Source organism: Anopheles arabiensis, chromosome 2 (assembly GCF_016920715.1).
Source record: "Anopheles arabiensis isolate DONGOLA chromosome 2, AaraD3, whole genome shotgun sequence".
Taxonomy (NCBI): Eukaryota; Metazoa; Arthropoda; class Insecta; order Diptera; family Culicidae; genus Anopheles; species Anopheles arabiensis.
In genome coordinates this window covers 97,258,724-97,279,657 of record NC_053517.1, presented here as the reverse complement: position 1 = coordinate 97,279,657, position 20,934 = coordinate 97,258,724, and the positions used below count along the sequence as shown (strand labels likewise).

The 20,934-nt window shown below is 44.7% G+C and overlaps 4 protein-coding genes across 4 annotated transcripts; all 4 read right to left on the bottom strand.

Annotated features, from left to right (window-relative positions):
- Nucleotides 1–201: 201 nt before the first annotated feature.
- On the bottom strand, nucleotides 202–1,346 carry LOC120893515. Its single transcript, XM_040295467.1, has 4 exons — nucleotides 1,070–1,346; nucleotides 871–967; nucleotides 661–793; nucleotides 202–520 (listed from the first exon to the last, which is right to left on the bottom strand). The coding sequence occupies exons 1-4, from the start codon at nucleotides 1,143–1,145 to the stop codon at nucleotides 440–442; spliced, it is 387 nt and encodes a 128-aa protein (XP_040151401.1). The 5' UTR covers nucleotides 1,146–1,346; the 3' UTR covers nucleotides 202–439.
- Nucleotides 1,347–6,581: 5,235 nt separating this feature from the next.
- LOC120894707 (histidine-rich glycoprotein-like) lies at nucleotides 6,582–8,377 on the bottom strand. The gene has a single exon (XM_040297463.1). The coding sequence runs from the start codon at nucleotides 7,625–7,627 to the stop codon at nucleotides 6,689–6,691; it is 939 nt and encodes a 312-aa protein (XP_040153397.1). The 5' UTR covers nucleotides 7,628–8,377; the 3' UTR covers nucleotides 6,582–6,688.
- A 3,541-nt stretch (nucleotides 8,378–11,918) lies between these two features.
- LOC120908551 (G-protein coupled receptor Mth2-like) lies at nucleotides 11,919–14,954 on the bottom strand. The gene is made up of 6 exons (XM_040319699.1): nucleotides 13,876–14,954; nucleotides 13,662–13,797; nucleotides 12,923–13,354; nucleotides 12,689–12,863; nucleotides 12,443–12,628; nucleotides 11,919–12,368 (listed from the first exon to the last, which is right to left on the bottom strand). Exons 1-6 carry the CDS (start codon nucleotides 14,356–14,358, stop codon nucleotides 12,245–12,247), a joined length of 1,536 nt encoding a protein of 511 aa, XP_040175633.1. The 5' UTR covers nucleotides 14,359–14,954; the 3' UTR covers nucleotides 11,919–12,244.
- A 98-nt stretch (nucleotides 14,955–15,052) lies between these two features.
- Nucleotides 15,053–20,283, bottom strand: LOC120908549 (probable G-protein coupled receptor Mth-like 3). Its single transcript, XM_040319698.1, has 6 exons — nucleotides 19,246–20,283; nucleotides 19,022–19,160; nucleotides 17,338–17,769; nucleotides 17,063–17,237; nucleotides 16,786–16,971; nucleotides 15,053–16,595 (listed from the first exon to the last, which is right to left on the bottom strand). The coding sequence occupies exons 1-6, from the start codon at nucleotides 19,765–19,767 to the stop codon at nucleotides 16,466–16,468; spliced, it is 1,584 nt and encodes a 527-aa protein (XP_040175632.1). The 5' UTR covers nucleotides 19,768–20,283; the 3' UTR covers nucleotides 15,053–16,465.
- Nucleotides 20,284–20,934: the final 651 nt, after the last annotated feature.

The window sequence follows — 20,934 nt, the reverse complement described above, 5'->3', positions numbered from 1 at the left end:
AGAGCAAATTCCTGCTGGTAGTCTTTTGAAGTATGACTGCAATCCTAGCATGTACTTAGGCTCTCTTCTATTGTTTGACTCTGTAATCGTAGTAACTCTAAGTCTCCCTTAGCACCTCCCAGTCTTGCCCATTGTTTGAAGCTCCAAAGGTACCGTAACAGTTGTAGACGAATTTTAATATCTCGTGTACATAAACTCAGATTTAATACCTTAATTTAGCTCGATCATATAAATACTTTATTGTTGTTTTTTTACTTCTTTTCATTTTGATCGTTTCAGTAAAATCCAAAACATCACTGCTTCAATAATTATGCCAAAAAAGCCCGAAAGAAACTGCGATCCACTGAACTCTGCTCTGCAAACGTTCACACCCATGGTAGCCTTAAAGTTTACTTTGTGGCCGGATGAATCATCCATCCACACCAAAATTGGAACGCTTTTAGTACAGCATTTTAAGTAGCAGTAAAGTGATGCCCGCACCCAGCATACTCCAGGTGACGCCACTCAGCTTGGACGAACCCTACGGAAGAAGAAAAAAAAGACAACAAAAAGCGAAACAACGTAACGTAAACATGTAACATGATAAAAGCTATTCGAAATAGAAACACCAAAGCATGAACGTCACCACGACGTGCGGGCGTTAATTTCTTAATACCATACCGAGCGGCTTGTGGACACGGATGACGAACCCATCCCGTTGGGGAACTTGTAGATCGTCGTTTGCGCGTAACCGTTTTTGTTCTGTTGCGTGTCTTGCGAGACTATTTCCGGATTGCCGAAGGGAAACTGTGGTCTGCACGGGGCAGAGAAGACAAAACAAAAGGTTACATTAAGTCCATTGTGCCCAATCGATCGCTTCACACCACTTACGGGGGGAAATTCGGGAACCCTTGGGGTTGCTGTGGACTTCTCGCGATCCTCACCAAACTGCCCCGGTTGATATCACTCGGTTGAAGATCATCGATAGCTACGGAATGAACGCATACGGAGCGTAGACAAACGTGCGACAACACTGTTAAATAGCTCTACAAACAAAATCACCACTCCAGCAAAACTAAACCAAACAAACCTGCGGCACTGGTCAAAGCGATCACCGCCAAGACGCTCACAAGCAGAAGCGAACACTGTACCGAAAACGAAGCCATCCTATCGCGACAAACTCGGAAGAGAAACTGAGCCCAGGTTTATGCGCAACACACGATCATTCCCCTTCCCTTGTGGGGGGCATAAACATGTAGATGACGATGACGATAGGTCCATGCTCCAATGGACCACCGTTTAGCACTTCTGTGTTGGTGAGCGTTGTGGCCATGCTGTAATGCGGAGCGTCGGACACATTTTTGGAGCTCGCACTTGCGACTGACTCACGCCAAACTGCGTCGTTATCTTAATTTGACGTTGACCTACGCACCTCCCCCCACGGGGTTCTGTAGTAATTCGTACACCTCCATTCAAGGTTTTAGCGTTTTGTTCTTGTGATGCCAGGGTCCATGTTCGCCGACCGGAACATAAACAAAACACCAACACAGATCTAGCGAGTAGTGGGGTGTGTGTGTGAGTGTGCGTTTCCGACGCATAAAACATTGGAGATCGCGGTTGATCTTGTGCCTCTTCAGGTACAGCAGGTGTGATGCAACACCACCACAAGCGAATGGGGCAGACAAAAACAAGACCCAAACTATGGCAAAGAACGAACGATCAAAATAAAACCGCGTAAACTGGTTTCGGTCCAGCGGTCACGCACTGTAGCAACGAGGTGCGTTTGGTTATGGACAAAATTGTAACAGTTTAATGATTAGATAACATTGGCCCGCAGCAGTCGTAGTGAAGTTGTAGCAAAGAATCAACACCTTGTGTTCCATTTTGGCCGTGAGTAAGCAAATGAGTCAAGCACCAATTTGAATTTTAAGTAAATACAAGCTCAGGTTTACTTTGTCTAATGTGTCACCAAGGAAGTTCGAACGAGTGTGACATGGAATATGGCTTTATCTGTATGAACTTGGAACAAAAAACAACAAGTGGTTCAAACGCATGTATGTTTTGAAATGTTTAAAAATGGTATGATATGACAAAGACATCACGTCATTGGGCGATGGATGAAAACTGTTCCAGCTTGCATTTAAATCTAAATTTTAATCTAGAATTAATCAAGAAGTATAGAATGACTAGAAAGACGTAACCATTACGCCTAAGTATACACTTTGGAACTGGTTTAACAATTGGATCATCAAATAGAATGCAATAATCACTTGTTGGAATGATTTAAATTTTTAGACGCATCTTGCATCATGAATAGTGCCAGGCTTCGGTATGGCTCTTAGTTGCAAAACTTCATCGTTTTTTTGCATTTTTTTGGCTCTACTGCAACCGTGACGCCAAGGTTTAATTAGAAACACGGCCTACAATTCGGCAGGTTATAAATCTATAAATCTTCTATCGCAAACTGCGTTACTTGACTGAATTTCTAGAATTTATAGATCCAATATCCATTAGAGAACATTAGCCAGGCACACATCCTGTACCTAGAATCTCTTTTGAGGAAGCAAGTACTAATACCAACGTCCAGTTTTAGGCAACTGAACAACTATTTTTTAAGCTCTTTCTAAATTCTGAAGCGTGCTATTTTCCTTTTACCCTTGCCCGTAGTCACCAATTTCTATCCAAAATTCATATGTATCCCAATCCCAGACTCTCTCACGGTTCATGTCTAGTTTTCTCAGAATATGTTACAGAATGTGTATCACACGTTAGTACACGTTGCTGTTCAGCAAATCTCGTGTCCATTATTAGTCTCTTTTTTTCCTGTTACTTCAATTCCAGTCCCAGTCAAGTCTTCATTTTCATCCTGTGCTTTTCGTTGAATTACGTTCAAACAAATAATACATCCCTTTTCTTTCCAACGCTACACATTGATTTTATTTTTAGAGCCAGATGTGTCAGAGCGATATAAATCGAAACACAAATTGATAACACAATTGGAGCTGCCCAATCCATTCGCGTCTGAGTTATGCTAGAAATAGACACTTACCCCAAATGATATCTACCAACGATGGAATCGAGATTGAAACACATCTTAATACGATTATACATCGCATGGAAATGGACCTTTGCCAGCGGATGTTTCAGAAGTCGCCTGGAGATTGCTGGCACATGAAGTGCTGGCCTCTTGGTATGAACCAACCTCACACACAAACACGTGCTAGCCCATAACCTATCCCAACTGCGCAAACAGAACATATTAAATGCTCCCACCATAATGATAACGCTTTTATCGTCCAGCACAACGGGACACAGGGTCTGTCCTCTTAACCCAAAAAACAAACAAGTACTGGCCACTTTCCCGACACACGAGTGTAATGTAATTAAGAAACCGGACACTACACAGCACGGGTATGAAAATAAAAACTGCGCCAACTTTCCCAAGCCCTTTCCCAGCAGTCTCACACACGTGTACACGTACGGAGCCCGCGGGGAAGCACATAAACATAATTGTGATAATTGAAAAGAGTGCGGTTTTCTGAAACCCCACACACCACTTAGACCGGTAAGGACGGCGACTCTCTTTCCGGCTGCAACGGATGACGTTTTGGGCTAATTTTCTAATGTCTCCGCACAGTGCTGCGTCCTGTGCCGAGCCACTGCCACGTAGGATCGGAATGCGCTGGTTTCAATTTGTCAAGCCCGGGGAAGTGGGTTCATTTTTGTCCAAATTAAACACAAATTCAATTTGTGCCCACAAAGTGCTTGAGACACCGAGAGCCGGAGACACTGCGGATGGACATTTGAAGTATGAAATGTTGCCGATCCTTAATTGAAAGATCATTTAATGTTTTTGGAACACATCGAATAGCATGAGGCCAATGCAAAAAATTGCTTCATCGTGTTCGGGGTTTAGTGTCCGTTTTGGTGAACTTTTTAAAACGAAAATACCTGCAATTGCCCAACATGTCCCAAGCTTTTATATCTTATGCTACGCTGAATCATGTTCATGGTTATTTTCCCTTTTTTCTGATCGAAAAAGCCATTACATGGCTCTAATATTGAATGTAAGCCTTTGTTAAGCTCTTCTCACATTCACACCTGCCAACTACCAGATGGGACGATATCCCTTCCCTTGAAGATGAATCCCTGTAGAGTACCCAAGTGAAGCCCTAACCCAGATTGCAGCAGTACTGAATTTATAATCACATTTCCCTCAACTTTACTCGCGCCAAATACACGGGAGCATTGCCTTTCCTGTTCCCTTGCTCCCAGCGAAAACTTCCCCATGGAACTACTGGCTTCACGACCGTAAAAAAAATCCCCCACTACACACTACCAACATGAGATAAACCGAAATCCCGGTGCGCTAAAGGTCAGATTCTTACCAGAGCTGGACAAGTTGACTTTGGAACTGTGGTTTGGAAAGGAACGGAAAACCCGTTCCGGAACCACCACCAACACCACCCTCAAAACACCACACTGCTTGACCAGTGACCAGGACCGTTGCAGTGTCTGTGGTGAAAGTTCTCTTCCCCCTGGGCTGAGCCGCGCGACAGCTATATTCCCAAAATTCCATCCCAAACCGGGATGACACGTCTGTCCGCTTCCCGAAAGCAGGATCCGTCCTGTTGCCAGCGAATGGATATTCCTGGTATGATAAATGTTTAATTTTAATTTAAACTCCTTCAGCCCCTTTAGGGAAAACACACTCACACACATACAAAGATAAGGCCCTATGAACCAGGAAGTGACCAGACTGGCCTGCTTTTAATAATTTTGCCAATTGACCGTACCCGTAAATCGAGCGATTAATTATGAAAGTGCACCATTTGGAAGGGAGATGGTTGTTGTTGTTGTTGTTATTCGTGTTGACCAGCTCACGATTAGATCAGTATGGATCAAAGTATGCCATCAGGATGGTGAATGTCTCCCACAAATCGGTGTGGTGTAGCATGCTGCAGCCTGGATACACCTGGACCAGATGCAGCTTTGGGCTTGTTTCTGGAAGCGCGAGTTTTAATGCATGCATAACGTCAATCAGTGGAAAGTTGGGCGTGTAATATCTTATGCTAATTAAGTCTGTCATATTTGATGATGCCAGTGATGCTTTGCTCCAAGGTGCGATGATTTATTTGGTGTTGGTTGTGGATTCGTTGCTGAGGAAATGTGATATATTTGATGAACGGTATATCAATCTGTTGTGTGTAAATTTAAATTATTTTGAAACCGTTCTTTCATTCCAGCAGACAGTCTAAAAATGAGTAATATGTCTGAAAATCCATTACGAATAAATGATTGTTCTACATACAATATTGCAATCTGCGCAGTATAACAGTATAACAGAGTTCTTAGTGATCATTTCATTGCGATCATGATCAAGTAAATTCAATTATATTGATTTCAGCGACAAAAACTTTGCAATAGCTCAATGTGAGGATCGTTTTAGACTTAATCCAAAATCTAAATTAAACAATTTAACAAATGATTGGTAATCGTTACAATCAAATATTATCTATAAATATTTCAAAATATTGTCAGTTTTTTGAAATTTCAAAAAAATGACTAAAAGCCTCTTTAAATGAGACAAAGAAGAAAGGTGACATTGTCCGTAAATTAAACTAGTGTAATTTTGATTTTCACTAGCGCATTTGGTGGCGGCTGGTGGAAGCTTTTTTGGTCATCTAGGGAATGGTCGTTCTGGATTTCAAATTTAAGTAGCTTTTTCATCGTTTTTGACGTAAAAATGACTTAAATGCGCGCAGAGCATTTGCATCAACCTATTACAACACATTTTTCGTGCAGTTTAAGTAAAACACATGGAAAAATAAAATATTTTGTGAAACGATACAAAATGTTGTGACAAAATGGTTCTACCAGCCGCCGCCAGATGTGCTAGTGAAACTTGAAATTACACTAGCGAGTACGGACAACGTTCCCCGGCCTTAAAGGGATGATTTCCTATACCCAATATTCTTTCGACCTTCCTGATCTATCGATGCATTCCTCCCTCCTTCAAAGCTCAAGGTACTGCAAAACTCTCCATTACGCATCTCGCACTGCCGGAAAACCATTAGCTTCCTTCAGTGGGCTCAAGATTATCCAGCCAGTACCGCCTGTACCGGAATGCCCCAGAAAATAAACTGCTTCTCCCCTCCTAATGAAAATATATACTTACACATCTACACGGGAAACAACGGGGGGGTCCATTCGGCAAATCCAAAACCTACCAAAGATCCGCCCCACACTGAAAACCGTATGCCAGCCGTACGTACCCGGCCAACCATCAATAAATCATAAATTATTATGATTAGGAAATATTTCTCCTCCGGCCGGCCAATGAAATATTGAATTTGTTTATTACCCGTCCGCACTCAACAAATTCCAGCAAACCTAGCACGTGCCACCTGCAGCAGCAGCAGCAACAACAGCACCCTTCAAAGTACGCACAATCACCACCAACGACGAAGCGAATAAGGCACCAACCGTACACAAAAGTTTAATTTTCTACCGACGCTTTTCCCTTCACACCGACATACACCTTAGCGAAGGTCTTTGCAAACCAAAAACACCAATACAGTAGGAGAGCAGGTTGGGGGACAAATAATTTATTACGCAAAATGCACACCTACCTCACCCCGTGATTACCGTTTTGCTTAACGCAAATGCAATTTTGGGCCCGTTTTTTTCATCGCATCGCGTAATGGCGCTAAGGGTGAATAATCTTGTAGCCCCGTTCGCCCAGCCCGCTGTGGCCGTGCTTGCGGTCGTAGCTGGAAACGTCATGATGATGCTCCTCCTGTCCCTGCCCGTTCGCGAACTCCCCATGATGCTTATCGTACGAACCGTGCTCCTTGCTGCCCGCCTTCTTGTGTGCACTTTCCCGGTGAGCGTGATCCTCGTGGCCACCCTTCGCATGCTGTCCGGCCTCATTGGAGTGTTGCTCGTGCGACGACCCGTACTTCTTAAACTGCCCGCTGTGATCGCTCGTATCGTAGAAGATGTGCTCCTTCTTGTACTCATCCTTGTGATACACGTTGTGATAGCCCGTCGTTTTCGAACCCTTCTTGTGGTGCTTTTTCTCGTGATGCTTGCCACCCTTGGTACGCTTTGCCTCCGCGTGATAATCGTTGTAGTGGGAGGCTTCGTCGTGATGCGCATGCTTGCGATCCCCACCGTGCGCGTAGTGTTGCTTGTGATCCTCCTTTCCATACGATCCCTTGCTGCCGTGTTCTAGCGCGTGCTTCTTGTCGTATCCTTTCTCCGACTTGTCACCCTTCTTTGCGTGATGATCCTCATCGTACGCTGAGCCACCTTCCTCTTCGTGGCCGTGTTCTACCACCCGATAGGCTGCATGATCATCCTCATCTCCATCCTCATCACTGCTCTCTAGCAATGCTTTTCGGTGATGATCATCCCCTTCGTCGTGATGGATGTGCACCGAGGGGAAAGATTTCAGTTCCGGCAGTGTTGGAATCACCGACAACCCATCAAATGGTGTGCCAAGCTCAAGCGAATGTCCTGGTGAACGACTGAAGTAGAAGTAGCTCGATGCAGCTTCATTTGCCGAACGTTGTACACGTGGAGCAGCACTCACTGAGGCAAGCACTAAACACGCACAAACCAAAGCAATACTTTGGATTTGCATCTTGCTAGGCACAAGTAACACAACAGATCACAACAGATCACAACTCACAAATCACACGTTCACTTCCCAACGCGGCTGTTCAGAACCGACTACGACACAATCGATCGGTGCACCTATTTCTTATACCCTCGTTGAAAACTACCACCCCAAAAGCCCCCTTCGCGAACCTAATCGAAGGCGACGAAAAGCTTACGCCGGCGGTTAATCGTGCGGGCTTTTGACTAGGTCTTCACGCCTCAACGCTTGTTTTCTTCTCGCTGCTACCCCGGGCTGGCTCCATCTCAATCTAGCTAAGGTGTGAGATCTCTGCTGATCAAATCAATGAAGGATGACGGATTTTTTCGGCACCAAAAACCTTTGGTTGTTTCGCACATTAACTTTAGTTGACAATAATTTAATCAGCCATGGGGTATACCGGTGTACAAAAGACCCTACTGTTTACTCAAGGCCCTTCTGTGGTGTGCTTTCTTGGTAGAAGTGTTGGTGTGGAAAATCATTATCAATGGCACTTGGGAAACAAGACTTGGGGGGCTTAGTTTCATTCTGAGACTTTGAGATTGAAGGTTGAGGATTTTTTTGGTTTTTTTTCTGTATGTGGAGATCGGAAACCAATTTGCATGTGAAGATCACTCCACTCACATCGGTTGATGAGTTTTCTATGCTTGGCGTTTCCTTAAACGCTTCATTTTCATTGAGGAAGGAAGCTATTAATGACGACAACATGTAATCAATGATATACAACTTTATTTCTTGGTTTATTTCCTGCAAATTTTTAATTAAATCGCAGCGAATTATAACAAATGACGTTTAAATGTTAACATGGCGACATTGTCCCAAGAGCACTTAAAATTAAGTAAAAGAAGAAAATAATAATGAAATTGGTTTTGTAGTAGAAAAGGCAATCTAAACGGTATTATTTAAGTATTAAGTAAACAAAAATAATAAGCATTAGGAATAGGTTAATTACACCGATATGGACATGAACATGATCCTAAAAAATAGCCCAAAAGTCTAGGCAGTTACTTCTGCCATTATCTCAGTCATTGGTTCAGTTCATCTTTAGGTACACTTTAGGTTGTATTTCTGAAGCTTTACTTATATCTTAACTAATCCTCTTCTTCTTCTGTTTAGAGTAACGTACTACGTGGACATACCGGCGGCCTATACAGCGTTTTGACTCTTATTCAGTACCACGCATTCACCCTACCCGTATTGCCTAACCAGTCCTTGCTACGGGGGGACTCATGATTAAAGCCTGAGTCTTGAACCCATGAAGGGCATATTATTAAATTGTACGAGTTGACGACTGTATTACGGGACCGCCCGAAGAACCATGGCTATGATTACTGAATATATTGTTCTCGCTGACCCAATCAGTATTGGTTACTGATACAAATCACGTTCAAAAGATCCTATCTTTTTGAGTTCTTAGGTCCAATTCCAATCGCTGTTTTGATGACTCTTCAAGTTCTGGTTCTGGCTTTTATTTCTAGAAATTGGAGAATTTATGTAAAATAATGTCTTTTATACCTTTTTATGTGGAGAAATTATCAAAATTCAAATACAGTATTAGTCAGTCTTTGGAGCCGGTCTCGTAGTACAGTCGTCAACTCGCACGACTTAACAACATGCCCGTCATGGGTTCAATCCCCAAATAGACCTGTTAGAGATGTTTGTTAGCAATTCTGGACAAACACAGTTGAAGAGACACGAATTCTTCGGACAACAAAACTCGTACTTTGCGAACATTCGTACATTTTCCCCAGCTTCGAATGATCAACTTCTACAAGCAAAAGATTACACCCCGGGTAGTCTCTCGTACTTTGTAACCATCACAAAAAACACACGCTCCTGCTCCCAATGGGTGTCTGCAGCACTCGTATTAAAACATTAAATTCACACAACACTTGACTCAGCAAATAATCGTAATTTGTTGCATACCACCGCCCTGACCCCCGTGAGCAAAAATACACCCAACCCTCATCATTAGCGATAATACCACGAAACACGTACCCGTTCCGACTGTGCTTTACCCCACTGCACACACACACACACACTCCCCATCCCACATGTAGCCAGGATTAACAACAACAAATACATTTTCTCACCTCACCTTAACAAACCCTCGGGCTCAACACAACACTTTCCACCGTTCCCCCGTTTGAAGTCAACCTTTCGCGTTGGCTTAATGCAGTACGCGACAAATTAAGCACTGTAGCGTTCTATTTTTTCGGCAGTGGCCAGATTTGGCGCCCTTCGGATGTGCCCTCGCGGTGGTGGGAAGCAAGCAAATGCAGCAACACACTGTACATGTGTGTGTGTGTGTGGGTTTTTATACATGTACTTGCAACATAAAATCTGGTATGTAAGTGGTTTTTGTCGCTTGCTCAAAGGCAAAAGCTCTCTTGCCCCGCTTCTCGGTGCAAGAAATGTTCCACACCAGAATGTGTCGACAGTTTGCAAGGAAGCAGCAGTGCTGTATCGGTAGTATGGGTGTAGTAATGTGTGGTTCAGGACATTGCCACAGACCATTCGTGCCTTTCTCTTGCCCACAGCAGTACGCCCGTGTGCCGCTCACCACCAGACAACGGCTGTACAACGAAGCTTTAAAGCAGTTGAATGCTCTACTGCATAAACAACCCAACTCGCACACATACACACACACTCAGAGCGACAATAAGGACATTGAAGAACGGAAAAGAAAAACAAACGTAATAGGAAATGCATACCAATCCCAGACGGTGTGCTGTTCCGCGGTTTCGCTTCGTAATAGAATTTAATTAGCCACATGGGTGACTTTTACCTTCGAGCGATGCCACAATAACGGGCAACGGGCGGCCACAAACAACACGACGTTCCTCGTTCGTCGTGACGTGCAAGAAAACGGTTCTAACTTTCGTGCCGAGGACAATAGTCCAGGGTGGAGAGAACTAGGAGAGAAACTGGAAAATAAAGCACATACACACACACACACACACACACACACACACACACGAGCGTGCCCGCAGCATGGTTGATATTGTTCTCCACTCGATCACTCTTTCACACGTTTTTCCAGTCCCTCGTTGTTGCTGGACCGAAATCTTAATCAGTCTAATTCAAACGAAAAGTTTCGGTAGTGTGTTTCGGAACCCAGTCTACCCCGTGTGCTGATGAATATGGATGCCGTCTCCGTGGATGAAGCTCCCTGTTATATCGCTTACCGATCACAACAATGGTCGAAAAGCGAAGGCAAAAACACACACAAACGCCCGCACAGAGCGATGCCATAGCGATATCCCTCCTCATAATCTAATCAACCGGAATACATCTTCGTCAAACGGAACGTGTCACGTGCATTTTTGTGCTAATGGGTGGAAATGGTGGAACCACTTGGAGATTATTGGGACAGCGAAAGCTGGTTTCTCCGGCGCTGTGAAAACCTATTATTCTGCTGCATGATTTATGCTGCATTTTCAGACAACATTTATGAGCTCTGAAAAGGGAGCAGGAGACAAGAAGGGAGAAGCCGGTGCGGTGGAACTGTTTGTTTCGAAGGAATCATTCATTTATTCTGGCACGTTGTTGGCACACCGGTTTTATGCGCGCGAATCCCTTCGGGCGTTCGGGTGGACATTCGGTGAGCCGTAATTTCTGGTAATTTGTGTGACACAAGAAGAATTACATCTCCTAGCGACGATGATTTATGGAACGGTGCTGGCGAAATGTCGTCTGAAGGATGTGGCGGTTGTACAACGCCCTTTTTCGTCTTAATGCAAAGTTTTTTTGTTTATTTATTTTGTAAATGAAATCTAATTGCTTCGGGAGGATTCATAGAGTATCATAGTTTTGTGTTTGCCAGAAAATTAAGCAGTCAATAAGGTCAATGAGGTTCGCTGACATTTATTTTTATGAATCTATACCTCATCACGCTGATAATAAATTAAAAGCAAGTTGAAAGTATGCACTTCATGTTTCTGTACGCGTTCACAAAGAAATTCTGCTTCAAAAACTGTGAATTGCACTGTTCAAGTCGTGGATGCATGTTCTACGGTGGCGTCACCTAGTGGAGAATAGCTCAAACATCAAACAGTGCACTATGGTCGATTATTGGCGATCGTTGGTCATGCAATTCCATACAAATTAAAAACTTCGTAAGCAATTGTGCATTCATAGTTAAAGGAATATCGCGTACGAGCAAATCTTGCTCTTTAGGATTTAATATGTATATTGAATAAATCTGCCGTTTACCTTATTACACCTGGTTTCAAATCAATCGGAAAGAAAGAGCAACACACACATAAACGATTACTCGCAGTTCATAAACATTAAAATTTATTTGACATTTTAGCTCAATGCTTAATGTTGTTTCGAATTTGTTGATAATGAATAATTTAATTTAAAAAAAATAAGGCTACGGTAATTTTTTTACTGTAAACGTACCTAAAACATTCGATCATTTTATATGCCTTCAAAACGGAGGTGCTGGTGGCATCTTGACGATTAACTGTTGTTCAATAAGTCGAATACCATCGTGCAGGTATTTGCTCATAAAATAAAACAAAGCGTACAACGGATCTACTCTATTTACCTTTAGTGGCCCTTGGCATGGAATTGGTGCCTAAAAATTCACTTCTACTAGAAACTGGAAGTATCCATCTTTAAGGTGGACAGTTTGCGGCCCGGTGCCAAGCTAGTGGTTCTCGTACCGCTCACCGAAAACAGTGCCTGGTTGCGTTTTTGCACTTCCTTACCGCTAAGCCTGCAATCAAAAAGAGAACAACGGTCGGTAAGCTTATGCCCGTTCGTCTTCCAGTGTTTCTCGCGCTACTTAACCTCTGTTGCAGCAGCTTCCACACTTTGCGCTTCCACACAAACAGGAAGAAGATAAACACACCGCTGATGCAGTTACAGACGTCCGTCGCATACACTAGCCAGTTTTGCGTGTCAGCGAACCAGGTAATGAACTCAAACGTCCACGTTACACCCATCACTACGAATAGTCGGACGTACAGGCCATATCTGCGATGGACGAGCTCAATGAGGGTGTCTAATATGGTTTACTTCATGTAGCTCACTCACCTATTTCGTTCGTTCGTATACTTGCTGTGTCGTCCCGACTCTCCTTGAAGAGCTGCCGCTGTCGTGCGCTCTATGCTGTTGATCTTTGCAGCAGTGCTGATGAAGAAGAACAGATTGGCACTCACCAGCAGCACCAACGGAAGGTACAGATACAAAAATGATACAAATTGCTCTCCTAAAATAAAAAAAAACGCTAATTGTCATATGTAATCCAACATTAAAACCCTTCCATACCCTTAAAAAGACACTGCCCATCTCCGAACCCTGGCCGCAGGCTCGTATACATCAGTTCGGTATGATCAGCCACCAGTGCGATCGCCAGGAAGATCAACGGACTGCCAAACCCGTAGCAGCAGTACAGTAGAAATTTTCCCTGATCAGTCGTTCGTCGGCGCCTTCCACCGAACGTCCAGAAGATATCGAACGCCATCAAATTGAGCCAGAAGAAGCTTGACATTACCGAAAAGTAGTACGCGTATCCGATGCCCGTACACCAATCGGGTGAACCATCGAACACGCTGCGCTTGATCAGTATCAGTGCCAGATAGCTAACCATCAGCATTAAGACGTAACACATCAGCGACTTCCCAGGGATGTTACGTAGGTCCGGTATAAGAGCGTAGACGATCAACGTTGCTACGAGAAACGGTATGGAGATGATCATGCCTAGAACCCAGAACAGAGATTATTCATTGTATAGCTTAACGGGAAATAGTTGTCTACTAGCAATACAGTGCTGATCATTTCATATCATGCATCAGCTTCGTTTTCCAGCACACATAAGATCATGTTCTATTTTGAGATTCTGTGCAATATGGGTTGTGGTCGTTCTAATGGATAATTCTGAATATCGGAAGATATCAGGGAGTTGAAGATTATCTTCAACTTCACAACAAAAACAAGGACGCAGGCCAACTCCACGCACAACAAACAGAAGATCTCATAAACCACAACCTCAGCATCCCCAACTCACCCAGGGAATGCCACCGATGCACCTCCAGATGCTCGTCTGTTTCCATTATCCACACGTGCGGCGTCGAATCTTCGGCGGGATTTATGCAGTACGTTCTGCTCGCGTACACTTTCGCCCCATACGCAAAGCTTCCATCCTGCAAGGCATCATAAACATCACATAACACATTACCGCACTATCGCTTTCTCTTCCGCCACGCTTTCGGCACCCATACATTAATTAGTTCACCTTCGTGGCCCGCGATCTGTAGCGAGTAGCCGGGCATGCTGCTCCAGGCCGGTGGCGTCGCATAGATCAGCCAGTACTCGCTGCTCTCCCGTAGATCAACCTCCTCCAGCAAGTCCACGTCGCTCCAGCTCGCTCGGTTTAGGCTGGTTCTATTTAAGGGCAGGGCCGATTGTTCACATTCTGTTCGATTAATGTGATAGCAACACACGTACACACACTTGCGCACGGCACACACGCAGCTGTAGCGATGGTTGTGGTCCGAGCGTTGGGTGTAGTTCTCGGACGGATAAACATTCCCGGCGAATCGAATAGAACCTTGGAGATCTGGGACACCCTCCGTTAGATCGATCCGTTCTGCAGCGGGACAATCGAAGGGATCCATCTGGTCACCGTAGACGACTTTAATTTGAATGATTGCACAGTAAATGATCAAGATCATTTCAGCATAGAACCGACTGTAGAGCTGCATCACACACACTTTTTACTACGCACTTCTTCACCATCGACTTGAGTGGACCACGTTTCGATTAGCACTGCAATGGTTGTATCTGCCACCTGTAAAACCAACCGGAGATCGTGACCAATCGCTTCACTACATCTCCAACATCCTCTGGGGGAGATCTTGCGGCTAACAATCGCCACCGCGTGTGGGAGCACTGAGAACGGATTTCGGCACCAAGAGCACACAGAAAGAAGCATCGACGAATCTTTGTTTATACACAAATCCGAAAAGGTCCTATTCCAGACAGACACCACCACCACCACCCCTGGAGAAATTACTTAACACCTTAGCAGCCGAACAGATTTGGAGCAAAACAGTGATACTACTCTCGCTCTCTTTAGCCCGGCTGGTAGGTAGTTCTATTTTAAGTACATCGCCTTGCTCTCGCCCCCACCCACATCCCAGAAATCCGTAGGGGCGATAAACATACTTACGATTGTGTACCGAGAGTTATCGAATGTCCATTTGTGAAGAAAGCGAGGTAGAAGAAAACGAGCAACAACATAAAAAAAACTCCACACACTGGCTAATCACTTTCTCCAAACCACTGCGAGGTGAAGATGTTTCAGAAAGTGGGAATTGAATGGTACATACACGAACAGTAGTATTGTTCTCATTTTGCTCGTCCACATAGAACTTGAAGCACAGAAACGCTGATGGCTTGACATTGAACAATTAAAGATTTATTCTTCGGCTTAACACAATACTACTATCTCTTGTATCGATGCAATACTCTTTACACGTTGTGTTGTTGTAAAATTCGTAAACTAAACATACACTATTTCAAAACGTACAAAGCAGTTTTGTAGTTGAATTCAAACGACCAGCGACGATACCGCACAAAACATACCAAAATATACAGAATGTAAAGAGCGCACACTAGCAACAGATGGTTGTTATCTGGCTCTGCATGGTTGTGTTTACCTAATGCGTTGAAAATATCAAGATTTATGAATCACTTTAATGCATGCATGTTGGTGAGTCATTGTGGCTGTTGGTGCGATCGCTTGTACTTCTTCGCGTATCTAACTGGAATAGTTTAATCTGGATATAGAGAGGTAGATAGAACTACTCTGAAGAGTACAAGGAATTAACACTGATTTACATTGCGAATGTCTTACATTAAGCTATTTTCGAATAACTATTGTTCAAATGCTTGATGCTCGTTAAGTAACTTTTCATATAATTTAGTCGATTACAGTTAAACATACAATTAGGTAAGTATTTTTGCATATTTGTTGTTCTTCTTATCAAAATCTCCCGCCAAAACGTGATTGGAAATGACGGTTGGAGTTAAATTTTTAAATGAAACTCGATGAAACTGTTGCTCGACCGACTCGATTTGAAATATTTCAAAGCAGCTGTGAAATATTTCAACAGTTTGAATTGTTCCTATCGATTTACCAGTTTTTGCATGAGTATTCGCTATTCCATTCGTGTTGCGTGTGACTTTGGAATACTTAACGATTATTTTACGTACGGCTCGTACGACTCAACAACATGCTCGTCATGGGGTCAACCCTAGAATGGATCGTCCCCTCGTAGCAAGGACTTACTATACGGGTAAGTTATACTGAATTAAGTCTCAAAAGCCAATATATGCCAACAGGTCCCTATAGGACATTAAGCCAAATAGAAGAGGAAGGATTCATAAATTTAATGCTTTTTTTCAAAACGATGTAGTCAATGACTGTTTATCTGTGAAGAAAGTCTTTATCCGATATCGACAGAAAAGGAAAGCCCTACAATACAATGAGGTCATGTGATCGAAGATGCATCATTTCGCACGCTCCACACACACACACACACTTAAACCTTCCCCAAAAGATCAGACGAAATGTGCCATAAAAAAGCAAATAACGATATACTTGCACTGATTGCCAGTTAAGGTTGGTGATCATGGCCATGCTCGCACGCCTAATGGTCAATCATCATCCGTACATGAAACAATGGTCGATCACCAATTGAAGACGGCAGTACATTAGCCCGCGGTTTTCGCGAATACATTAACTGCTGCAGCCGGTCGGTCGCTCGGTCGGTGCGTCGTGCTCGCGTCCATTGTGTAAACATTCCATCAATTCCCGTGAGTCACATCCGTCAGGCGCGTCTCCGCGTTTGCCTTCAGGTCGGTCGTACGCGTCGTGCTGATGGTGCTGTTGGTGTGCTGATCGTTCCGACTGGCGGAGGCCTGGGAGAAACCGAATCTGCGAACGGGTAAACACGGCGTCACGGCCATGGGGCTGACTATGTGTTGGCGATCATCATGACCTGCCCGGAATGCGGACGGGAGTGGGGGCACGCCCGCACGCCCTTCAGAGGGAACAAGAGAGGGCTGGCACTACTGGGGCACACAAAAGGGAGAGGGGGGAGCATCGGAAGGAGTGAGGTACTTACCGTTTCAGCAGCAGCTGCTTCACCTTTTGCTTCCACACAAACAGCACGAATATGAAGATGCCCGTCAGACAGTTGCAGATATCGACCAGATAGATCAACCAGGACGGTTCGCGCACCAGCCAGGTAACGAACTCCACCGTCCAGGTCACGCCCATGATGATAAACAGCCGCAAATACAAACTATATCTGCATGGGGAGGATGTGAAATGAGCACAAAGTGGGTCGCAACTTCCAGTACACTAATGGTGGACCCGGTCCACCAGGGGCACACCCTTACCTGTTGCGATCCTTCTCGTACTTGGTGTGGCGCCGGGATTCCCCAGACAGGGCGGAAGCGGTCGCCTGCTCCATGCGAAAGATGCGGTACGCCGTCACGGCAAAGAACGTCACATTGGCACTCACGAGCAGCAGCATGGGAAGATACATGTACAGGAACCCAATCAGCATCTCCGCTGGGACGGTGAGCGCACAATGGAGAAAAAACCACACAACGGGGAACGATAAGAACGATAAACTAAACCCTTCCGGGATCTAACAGGTGCTGACACTTACTGCTGACGAAGCACTGCTCCGCACCGATCTGGGGCCGCATCGACTCGTGTACGAACTCGGTGTTGTCCAGCAGGGCTACAAGCGCCACGATCGCCAGCGGTGCACCCCACCCGTACAGGCTGTAGTACAGGAACTTGCGCCGCTCGCTCGACCGGCCCCGGCTGCCCCCGAACGTCCAGAAAATATCGAACGCCATCACGTTCAGCCAGAAGAAGCTGGCGAGCAGGGCCGCGTACACCAGATACCCGGTCGCGACGCACCAGCCCGATCGGTAGCTGTACACGCTGAAGCGCAACAGCGCCAGCAGCAGGTAGCCGACGGTCAGGCAAGCCACGTAGCACATCAGCGACTTGCCGGGGATGTTTTGCATCTCGGGCAGCAGGGCGTACACGACGAACGTTGCCACCAGGAAGGGAAGCGACAGGATGATGCCTGTTGGGAATAAGCCGCACAGTTTCGTTGTTCTAGTATCGTGTTACGGGACGGGGCAAACACAGAGAGCGTGGCTGCAAACATCGTTAGCAGATCCGCTCATACCCCATGGGGAGACGACTCCATGGTGTTGTGGCAGAAACTCGGCAAGATTACCATCTACGTTTTGGGGTGGAGTGCACCATCTCGTTACTTAAGGCGATTGGTGCGAGCTTTAATCGATTCCACCTGCACTGCATTAATGCGATATTGTTTGTGGTGGTGTTTGTTTTAAAATATTGCTTTTTACAGAGTTCTTCAGGATATTTGCATGCATAATAATGAATTTAAATTTAATGCACACGTTTTCCCATTGGATTTTACTCCTCAAGAAGCCTTATTAGGCACTAATTTTAATAATTTCAAATTAACACATACAGACGTCCCCAGAGTTACGACCCCCTCGAGATACGACGCTTCGCAGATACAACGATTTTGATTTTGACAGTTAAAAGTTGTCATTGAAACGAAACTGGTATATTTTTTGAATTTCTGTGCTGATACAGGGTTTCCCACGATTTATTGGTTGGTTCCCATCAATTTTTGGTGGATTCCCATATTTTTATCGTGCGTTCCCACGATTTTTTGGTCGTTTCCCAGAATTTGTTGGTCTATTTGTATTGATATCCAATCGGAAAATACCAATAAATTATGGGAACGAATCAAAAATCTATGGGATACGACCAAAAAATCGTGGGAACGCACCAAAAAATCATGAAAACTGACCAATAAATCGTGGGAAACCCTGTAACCGTTACAAACACATTTCCACAGATTCCACAACTCTCCGGTCATGAATATCTATATCGCTTTTGAAGGAAAATTAATACGTACATTATTTTAAATAAAATACACGATTTCATTAATGCCGACTCTTCAATTTCGGTTATAATCTTTATATTCACAGATATTCGACATACGACTATTTCGACTTACGACATTTTTTCGGTTCCAAATACAGTCGTATCTCAGGGGACACCTGTACTAATAGGCTATTCATAGGGTGTTTGGTTGGATTATATCTTTTCTCATGAAAATAAACCTTTTCTAGCTTACCTAAACCATCGAATTGCACGCGCGCCCATGCGGGACATGTAAACATTTTCCTGCGTGTGGCTGTGCCCCCAAGGACGACCCCAGAATACGCCCAAAATACGCGTGTACACAACAAATGCACGCCTGCTTGGATCGTCGCCGCTCCCCGCCAACTTACCGATCGAGTACATGCGATGCATCGCGAGTACATCCACCATTTCACAGTAACCGGCGAGTGCGGTCGGTTCGCCGGCTTGGGCTTGCAAGCAGTAGTGCCGATAGTCGTACGTCGACGCACCGTACGCCAGCAATCCGTCCTGAAAGAAGGAGAGAGCACGTGTCCCAACATGTTTGCATGTTGCATCGAAATTGAAACTTCAATGTTTTGGCGACATCGCCTACCGATCGCACGATGTAGTCTTTCCCGTGTAGTGTTAGCAATGAACCCGAACATTCCGGATTGAAGTAAAGCAGATGGTAGTTCGGGCTGTCCAGCAGGTTGCGCACATCGTGCACCGTCCCATCCGGAGTCATGGAGAAGTTCACGTTCAGCGCCACCGGTGGACAGGGTTCCCCTTCGGGCGACCCCATTGGGCAGCAGATGTGCAGACACTGGCGCACGAGACACACACATCCGCGGACGGTTGAGTTGGCATCGCGAAAGTACTGATTGGACCCGTACCGAACGCCATCCAGCTCGATGGAACCGTCTGCATTCTCCACGCCGTTGCTAATATCGACGGACTCCACCAACGGACAGGGAGTTTTTGCTGCAGCGACGTCACCGATACGGAGGACCAGCGTCCCAAGGCAAAGCAATGCCATCGAATGCCACCACCAATATTGCCGCCGCTGTGCCAGACGTGGTCTCATCATGCCCCGATAAGAAGGCACACGTTGCGTCACTTCACCGCACATCATCATCACAGCTCACTTGGGGCTTTTGACGCGCGCGCCCGAACCCAATTTGTACCGTAAGAATTTGTGACCCTTGTTTTATTAACACGCTTTACTTTCGCACCGTTCAGACCCTATCATTTAAGTCATCAAAACACACACACACACACACGGTTTTGCTTTTTTAATCACACTTACTAATCAATCATCACTGCACCGCCTACTTGCTGCTGCCCGCATGCTACTACAACCATAGCAACGCTTGCACACCCTTTTTTCGCGCAACACAACTCCCCAAACCAGGAAGTCCAGGAAGAGGAACAGCTCGCGGCCACGGTCGAACGCGTACTGCTGCGATGTTGTCCGGTGGTGGTGTGTGTTGTGTTTGATCTGGAACACCCTCCGTTAGATCGATCCGTTCTGCAGCGAGACAATCAAAGGGATCCATCTGGTCACCGTGGACGACTTTAATTTGAATGAGTGTACAGTAAATGATCAAGATCACTTCAGCATAGAACCGGCTGTAGAACAGCATCACACACACTTTTTACACCGCACTTCTTGCGCATCGACTTGAATGGACCACGTTTCGATTAGCACTGCAATGCACAGTGTAAAAAAATAATTATCGCTCACAATATTGCATTATTGCCTAGTAGTCAACAGCATCATTAACAATAGTAAAGAATTAAACCAAAGGCGGAATAAGTTTCTTACTAACCACTATTTCTGTATTACGCGCTAAAAATGCCGAGTTTTTCATGGTTGGTTTTGAAAAGAGCTGATTCCTACCTTACGACCTTTTTAAACTGTTTTTCCTCTGTTCAGTTTTAATACAATAGAACGTCGTTTATCCGGGCAATTCGGGACCAGACGGTTGCCTATTAATCGATTTGCACGGATAATGGTCCAAGAAATGTCAAATTCATATAAAAATTATAAAATTCACTAGTTTTATGATTAATTTACCTTGAATCAATCGATTAATCGTTAGTAGCATATTATTTTAATCAATAACTATAGGTTTAACAACTGTTGATGAACAAAAATGAATTTCGAAAATACCACTAGACACTACAGAGCTGCACAAAAAACTGGTTTCCCACTTGGATATCGCTGCAAATGTTCGCTTGAACAGCTGTCACATTTATGCGCACGGTTAAACCGCCCACCGGTTAATCCGCCTCCGGATAA

Bases quoted from the DNA above. Each gene is read 5' to 3' on its own strand.
- LOC120893515 (XM_040295467.1), bottom strand. From the start codon at position 1,145: ATGGCTTCGTTTTCGGTACAGTGTTCGCTTCTGCTTGTGAGCGTCTTG. The intron at 968-1,069 runs GTTTGTTTGGTT...TTCATTCCGTAG, and splicing joins CGCTTTGACCAGTGCCGCAG to CTATCGATGATCTTCAACCG. The intron at 521-660 runs GTATGGTATTAA...CTTCTTCCGTAG, and splicing joins CCGTGTCCACAAGCCGCTCG to GGTTCGTCCAAGCTGAGTGG.
- LOC120908549 (XM_040319698.1), bottom strand. From the start codon at position 19,767: ATGATGATGTGCGGTGAAGTGACGCAACGTGTGCCTTCTTATCGGGGC. The intron at 19,161-19,245 runs GTAGGCGATGTC...TCCTTCTTTCAG, and splicing joins AAGACTACATCGTGCGATCG to GACGGATTGCTGGCGTACGG. The intron at 17,238-17,337 runs GTAAGTGTCAGC...TCACCGTCCCAG, and splicing joins GGAGCAGTGCTTCGTCAGCA to CGGAGATGCTGATTGGGTTC.
- LOC120894707 (XM_040297463.1), bottom strand. From the start codon at position 7,627: ATGCAAATCCAAAGTATTGCTTTGGTTTGTGCGTGTTTAGTGCTTGCC.
- LOC120908551 (XM_040319699.1), bottom strand. From the start codon at position 14,358: ATGCAGCTCTACAGTCGGTTCTATGCTGAAATGATCTTGATCATTTAC. The intron at 13,798-13,875 runs GTATGGGTGCCG...GATGCCTTGCAG, and splicing joins ACGAAGGTGAACTAATTAAT to GATGGAAGCTTTGCGTATGG. The intron at 12,864-12,922 runs GTATGGAAGGGT...TTTTTATTTTAG, and splicing joins TGGGCAGTGTCTTTTTAAGG to GAGAGCAATTTGTATCATTT.